Below are 8070 nucleotides of genomic sequence, written 5' to 3'. Positions count from 1 at the left end.
CTTATGGTCAATTTGCATATGAAGAACATTTTTATAATTTCAAGTTTCAGTTTCTACCAGGTAGATTGGGACAGAGTTTCTATGATGGATTGGCTACCGGGTCTAGTAAGCTTGACAGGTTCCCTTTAAGGACGATTGGATAAGTTCACTAAACTCCTTTTCCTTTTAAAGTACATATACTCACAAATACTATTAAATAATGGACTGTAGTATATATTCATTTGAGGAGGAAGCATATTCAATGGGATCGTAAATGAAAACAGAAAGACATTAGTAGCTGACTGTGCACAGACATGTAAAAATCCCTTTTAGTGTACTTTCAGTAAATTTTTTCAAACTTACATTGTGTTACCAGACTTACTTTGCTGGAGAAGTGATACCAGATTGTTCCTGTACAAGCCTAAAGAGGTGGGACATGCATACTTTCCCATCTCCAGCTTCCTCATTGCTCCACTACTTCTGACCAGAACTTCCAGGTTAGTCTCAGGACTGGTTTTCGCCAATGAGTGACCTTGTCAGGTCACAGGAAGTCGCTACCATTTTCTTTATGATCACTTCCTTTATTGTCCCCTGGTCCAAGTAGGCCATTAACTTGATGAAGCAGGTTCTGTGACCCCCATGGAACTTCCCGTTGGGTGTTGGCCCCATAACCAGAAGTAGACAGAATGTCATGGAACTTTGAGCAGGATTTGGGTAAGTATGCATTATTTTATTTTTCCACCTTGCTAAGATAAAAGTAACACCCTTTTAGAAGAAAACAATTTGGTTACATGTGGCTGATCTTGCTGAGAGTCACTGCTGGGAGCGAGGCTGGAAGAGCTTCATTTTTGACATTCTTTTTTTTAGTGACTACACACAGTAAAATCAATACAAAATGAAGTTGGCCAGTGTTCCATTTACAATCCCATTAACCAATTATAATATTTATATATGGAAGCACTTGTTTAATAAATGTATATTGTACGGATGATTTTGTCTGTGGTTGTTTCTCAGTCTTAGTGGTGATTAAGTCTCGCCTCAGAAAGCTTATTCCTCCAATTATAACACCGAGGTCCATAAACACAATTATATCTCGCTCAACAAAATGGCTGCCATCACGTGTACTCGAAGAACTTAGAGGAACCTATATAAAGGATAGCAGAAAAACCGTAACTATAGATGCAATGTGACTCATATCACAAGACGATTAAGTAATTTTCTAGGCTAGTAGGCACTGCTGGCTGCAGTAGAATATTTCTCGTGATTACTAAAAGTGGCTTTGTTCAGAATTATCTCTATACAAATAGTGCAGATTGCAAATATGATTTTTTTTTAGTGTTTTTCATGCTTAAAAATGGCAGACATAAGAATTCTTTTCACACAAACAAATGTGTACCTGAGCTGTACAGTAAGTTTTGCAACCTTATTCTTTCCTTCTGTAGTATATCAAAGGGTTTTTACGGGATAGTGGATGGATGTCTCATCCCTAGGGCACCTCCAGTGATTATGAAGGACCCCAATGTGAACAGAGCAGTAAGTAAGTATGACCCTTGCACCATTCACCTTTATCGGACTGACATAAAAGGGCACATTTACTAAGGGTCCGCACAGCGCATTTTCCCGACTATTTCTGATTTGCGCTGCATTTAAGTGGGGGCGACGGACAACCCGACTGATTCAGACTAAGCGCGGGATTTACAATTCAAATTGTGTCGCAAGACATGCACTCATATACACCGGTAAGAAGAAGGTGAACTCCGGCAGATCTCAGCAGGGAAGCGACACATGCAGGAAAATGGACGCCAGACTTGATCCTCCTCGGAGAAAGCACCTCAGGGATCACGACAGGACCGGATAAGTAAATCTGCCCCAATGCTTCCACAGAGGAGGGGAATTAGTGGTGGCCGTGTGTGCACATTACTGCTCCATTTACACAGGGAGTCAGGAAACTCATTCTGGTGACTGCAAACGGACCCCCAATAATCAGGCAAAGACCTTATCCTGTGAACAGGGGGGATGAGTGTGATTCATGAAAGACCTTTTTAAAGGAAACCTACCATTTCAAATGGTAGGTGTAAGCTGTAAACACCGAGCACCAGCTCAGGGTGAGCTGGTGCCGGTGCTTAGTTTAGTTAGTGTTAAAACCGCAGTATCGCGGTTTTAATACTTTTTAAACTTTATAGCAGAAACTGCTTCGGCGCTGCGTGCGCACGATCGTGCGCGCGCCTACATAGGAAATGCCGCAGGCAGCTTCTGCTATAAAGTTTAAAAAGTGTTAAAACCGCGATACCGCGGTTTTAACACTAACGAAACTAAGCACCGGCACCAGCGCACCCTGAGCTGGTGCTCGGTGTTTACAGCTTACACCGACCATTTGAAATGGTAGGTTTCCTTTAAGGAAACACTCCAGAAAATGTCATTATGTCCTTATTCCCCAAATGCATAATTCATCCGATGCTCCATTGTTTTGTTATGCTCTTCTATCTGAAAATGACCAAGTCTAGTTGGGTCAAAACAAAAACCAGGATCCATGGACGATGCAACTGTAAGGACTGCACCATACAGACTCTTCACAAAATACTACAGATGAATTGACAGGTTCCCATCACACAGAATGTAATGTATAATGTAGAAGATGACAGCTCAGCCTCCTGTGACATTTAAAGGAAATCTACCAGTCAAAAAACATAAACTAAAACCTACACATACTTACCTCCGCTCCTCTTCATTTTGATCCCAGTGCTGTCCGTCGCTAGTCTTGATGCCGGATTCATCTAGAAAAGAAAGTTATAATTAGCAGCCCGGAGCACGGGGACAAGATCTCCGGCACTCCGGGCTGCTAATTATGCATCCTTGCCTCCTCCCTCTCTCATGCTGGTAGAGGGAGGTGACATCATATGAGAGGCAAGAATTCCTGCTTCTTGTGTGATATCACCTCTTTCTCCCATGATCCTAGCATAGGAGAGGGGGGAGCTGGGGCGTGCATAGGTGCGCTGGACATCTTGTTCCGTGATGCTAATTATAACTTTCTTTTCTAGGTGACCCCGAAATGTCAAGATTAGCGAAGGACAGCGCCGGGTTCAAGATGAAGAGGAGCAGAGGCGAGTATTTGTAGATTTTTCTATATTTTTTGACTGGTAGATTTCCTTTAAGCGGGTTATAGAAAAAAGGATAATCACATCTTCGAAGGCGGAGCTGCCCATATGATCCTCTGCCGGGGCATCATGATATTAATAACAACACATATAACAAGTTATCAAGAGTAGACAGGAGGCTGTGCGGTAGGGAATTATGTGTCTTTTGAGGGTTTTTTTTTCTGCTGGAGTGCTTTCCTGGGGAAGGCAGGTAAGCCTTTACATAAAGTAAAAAAAACTATGCAAACACCAAGCATTTTATGGTCAAACCTCAAAACACTTATAAATGCCATAAATTTCTCTTTTGGAATTTAAACAGTTAATCCTAATACATTGTAAATGCTACTATATACTGTACACAACAGCAGAATGGCACCAAATTGCACCTAACAATATAGAGAAACAAGGTGTGGCCCTGGACGGTCCGAGGTGGTGGTACTTTGACTAGTGCTTTTTATCTAGTGATAACCTAAGTATAGTAATAATATGGCGGATAACAACAGTGGAGAGACATTCTTAAAAATGTATAATGCTAATATATATGTTTTGTGTATAAACATATTTACATAGTATCAAAAACAGAATTGAGACATACAAGAACCATGACGTATTGATTAATGATGGATTCAACTGCAAAAATGATGTGTCCCAACTGCAAACAGAACAAAAGGCTTAAAGGGAACCTGTCATCAGAAATTGGCCTAATAAACAACTACCAGTATGTTGTCAAGCAGTTAAACAGCTTCTAGATCATATTTCTTTCATGAACAAGTGTGGTCATCCAGAAAATCGACTTTGAAGTTAGAGGTAAAAAGTCAGGGAAGGGGAGAGTTCAACATTGAAGTCAAGCTCATTGACATCACGCACCGGACTTCAGGAGATCTGATCAATGATGTCCCTGGGTGCAGGACCATCAATTACTGTAAAGGGGAGTGTTCTAAGGCAGAGAAAGCTTGACTTCAGTGTTTTTAGCACTCCTCCAGTCCCCACAGAGCATAGTACATACACTGCCAAATTGTTTTGTATTAAAAATTGGTTTTACAAAAAAAAAAGATATGTTATATTGTACCTTTCATTAGCATCTGCTGTGTGACTAGGCAGTTGCCTAATGGGAGGGGCTGGAAAGGAGCAGTTTCCCCCCCACCCTTGGGAAACAGCTACACCATGTGACCTTTTCAAATATATGAAAACACCTAACACTGGGCTTAGTGACGCCCCCTGCTTCTCTACAGCCAATCCCGAGTGTGGGGAGTTATTCATATATTTGAAAAGGTCACATGTTTCCCAAGGGTGGGGGGAGGACTGCTCCTTTCCAGACCCTCCCAATTGGCAACTGCCTAGTCACACAGCACATGCTAATGAAAGGTACAATATAACATATCTTTTTTTCTGTAAAACCTATTTTTTATACAAAAACACTTTGGCAGAGTATGTACTATGCTCTGTGGGGACTGGGGGAGTGCTAAAAATGGGTCTCCTGGTGACAGGTTCTCTTTAAACTCTCCGCCTCCTTGACTTAATAAAACCTATCTATATAACACTTCAAAGTTGATTTTCTGGATGATGCATGACAGCAGGCCATGAGAGAAACATCATCTAGAAGTTGCTCAGTTGCTTGACAACATACTGCTAGTTTATTAGGCCAATTTCTGATGACAGGTTCCCTTTATAAGAATTTATAAAGAATTTATCATGGTGTTTCATCTATAAGTAACGATCACTGCGACCACCGCTGATCCCCAGATGAGGGCGGCTCAGGAAGTTATCAGAAGTGTCTGAGAGCAAAATTGTTCTACTTGCCCATAGCAAATAATCACAGCTCACCTTTCATTTATTATTAGTCACGGGATCACCTTCATGGGAAATCTCTTACTGTATGATCGTTGTGCTACTTCTATCAGAATGGAAATATTGGGGTAGATTTATCAAACGTGTCTCATTGTTATACCAGACAGTCTTAGGCCTCATGTAAACGACCATTATGGGGGCCGTGATCTGGGCGCAAAATTGTCAGCCAGATCATGGCCCCTGTGGAGGTCAATGGCACCGGGTCACGGTGCAGTGAGGACTTGCACTGTGACCTGGCCAGGTGACCGCCGTGCAAAATATGGGACATGATTTATCATCCAGCATCAGACATTGTGATAAAACTGTCTACTTGCACTCTATCTTGTATTGCACTTTTTGATAAATCTGCCCCAATATGTGTAAACAATGGGGTAGTAGTAAGTGTTGTAATGTAAGACAGGTAGATTTTTTCTGCTGCACATAATTTATAGAAGAGTCTGTTGCTGTATGATATATCTGGTGTTGTACAAGAAAGTCTAGTTGTACATTACAGTTCCTATTACTTGGCTTCATAGGGCTGCACATAAGGAATCCATGGGAGTGAGTGGGGCTGTATCTAATGAATCCATAGGGGATGAGGGGGCTTATATATAAAACAACCATGAGGGGGTTGTTTGGGATGATAAACTAGGGAATATTTTAAGGAATAGAAGACTGTTTTAGTTTCTGAATTTTTAATGTTGCCACATGTATTCATTGCAAAGGGGCTAACTGAGGCTCTGTCGCCCAGGGGACTACTGAAACCTGGAGACGGCCCTGGTAAAGATGCCTGTAAGCTATCTAAAACTCTTGATACATGTGGCACAGGCGTTTTTTCTGTTGAAAATGACGACTTGGGGCAAATTACGACTTGATAAATCTGCCCCAATGTTACCATATTATCAGGTTCTCCTAGAGAGCGGTAGGCCTGAAAATGTCTGTTGATTCCCTATGGATGGTAACTAGTATCTGGACCAGTATTAAGTTTAGAAAATGTTGAGTGTCCTCTGGGTTAACCTTTCACCTCTAATGTTGTATCGGTCTTTGGCAATACTTATATTCCCCATTATCTTGGAGTAAATTGTTAGCTAGCCATTACCAGTTGGGAGTATGTGCCAGTTTGGTCTGATACAATGTCAGACTGGGCAGGGACTCTCCGCCATAACACCTAATTATCAATTCACTTCTATGGGACTGATGCTTCAATGTATTCAGCTCTCTCCATCTATACCATATAAGTAAATGGCGCTGTGGTCACATATACACACTACCACTGGCTTGGGTACCTGCATTCTCATAACTGAACCCCACTAACTGTACCCCATGTCTTGTGGATAAGGGTTGTTTCTAGGAAAGCCCCTTACAATTATCCGAGAATTGGCCAAGTGTCTTGTCTGATACCTCAACTTAATAAATCCAGGTGCATTATAGTAAATATTCATTTATGATCTACCTCCAAAAATGGACCCATGTCCTAACCACGTGCGAATTAGACCATTTCACCCGTATATACAAGGGCTGAGTATTTCCTTCACATATATTGAAAACAGTTGGCTATAAATATAATAACTTGTTGTATGCTAAAATATATTACTACAAAGTCTTTGGTGATTCACTTTTTTAGGATTTTTTAAGCTATGGCAACAATAGAATCTACATCTTAAGTAATCGGGTATGTTCAGTTTTTACAAGAACATTTTTCTGTGCTTTATCATTACATGAAATAAGATAAATTACCGACTTGTAATGGAGACAAGTTTGTGGCTATTGAAAAGTGGAAGCTATCGGTAATGAAGAATGTAGTTACTTACTGTCGACCTTAATTTGTTTGACCACTTTGACCTATTTGGTGCAAGGTTCATTGATCTATGGTTGTACATCTCTGTGATCCATGACCTATTATTGACAGGGCAACAGCGATTTTATTCTTGGGTTAAAAAGAAGCATAACCAACAATAAAAAGGAGGTAGACAAAGTTTTGTTTGAAGCTACTCTGACCCATTATCATTTATATAGCTGACAAGTAACAGTCGCATCTCAATGTAGTGTAATAGATGAGAAGACTCGAAATACATGTAAATCATATTGTACACGATCTAGGATTGCGATAGAATTTTACCGTATAGCTAAGCGTAACGTAAGCACAAAGGAACAAAAAAAAAATAGTTAATTTGTTTAAAATCATAGACTTTATCTGCATAGTTTGTTTCGTCTTTGGGCAATGTGGAAATAAGCTGCCATTGGAATTTCCCATTCAAATTTTTAAAGGTGGAACCACATAAAAATGTGAACCTACGAGAAGCACGGTTCTAAAATAACGCAAGTGCAAAGTAATACAAAAACACACCAGGCAGGCACAACTTTTCTTCCGTGTACTTACATGGGAGATGCATACACTAAGTAAAAAGTATGTGTTATTCATTGTCTGTTTTAGCTTAGTGATAGGTGATGATATTGTGCATTGGAGTCACTGTGCTGCATGGATTAAGCTTAAGTTAAAGTCTACACGTGTCCCATCCACGATACAGCAGCAGCTTAAGTTTAGCAAAGCTTGAATGAGTGCCCTATATGGTCTCAGACAGGAAGCTTTCCAAGTGGCTCCTCAGTATGTGGCTTTACTATTACCACGGTTCCTTCTGTCGTCAATCCACCAAGCTTCACGGCAAAAGCCAAGCCATGACCGTTACCTCTCCATCTAGAAAAGCATGGCGGCGGTAACCTAATAAAGAGCTAAGCTTATGACAGCCTTGTAATGTAACTCCGGCGTGTAGCAGCAGCTGTCGTGGAGGCTTAAGTCTTCAGGAGACACTCAATAGCCGGCTGAGGTGAGGAAGCAGGAGTGGGGAAGGAGGTGGCTGATGAGGCGCCCCCCTGTGTCACCAGTCTGTTTTGGTGCAGTTCTTCCCACTTGGATCGATTTTTGATCACGGAATCCAGCATGGGCTTTAGTTTTCCATTAACTTTAACGAGAGACTGCAAAATATGACACGTAACAGAATAATTAGAAATTACAAGAAATTAAAACAATCAAAAATAATACATGAGTGTTCACAGATGTAACCCAGCTGATTTGCGCATTGAGATATATGTAGCCTAGTAGGCATAGTAGCATGAAATGGTATCAAATAAA

General features: G+C 40.9%; 1 protein-coding gene across 1 annotated transcript in view; it reads right to left on the bottom strand.

The window, feature by feature from the left end:
- Positions 1–4544: 4544 nt before the first annotated feature.
- The window catches only part of PDE11A (phosphodiesterase 11A), a 372295-nt gene continuing 368769 nt past the window's right edge, over positions 4545–8070 (bottom strand). The window contains exon 20 of the mRNA XM_072121624.1: positions 4545–7913. Coding sequence (XP_071977725.1) covers positions 7731–7913 — 183 coding nt within the window. The 3' untranslated portion in view covers positions 4545–7730. The remainder of the gene's footprint in view (positions 7914–8070) is intronic.

The sequence above is a fragment of the Engystomops pustulosus genome, chromosome 8 (assembly GCF_040894005.1).
Source record: "Engystomops pustulosus chromosome 8, aEngPut4.maternal, whole genome shotgun sequence".
NCBI lineage: Eukaryota > Metazoa > Chordata > Amphibia > Anura > Leptodactylidae > Engystomops > Engystomops pustulosus.
The sequence above is the reverse complement of the archived record's forward strand: the minus strand, read 5'-3'. Positions and strand labels throughout refer to the sequence as shown.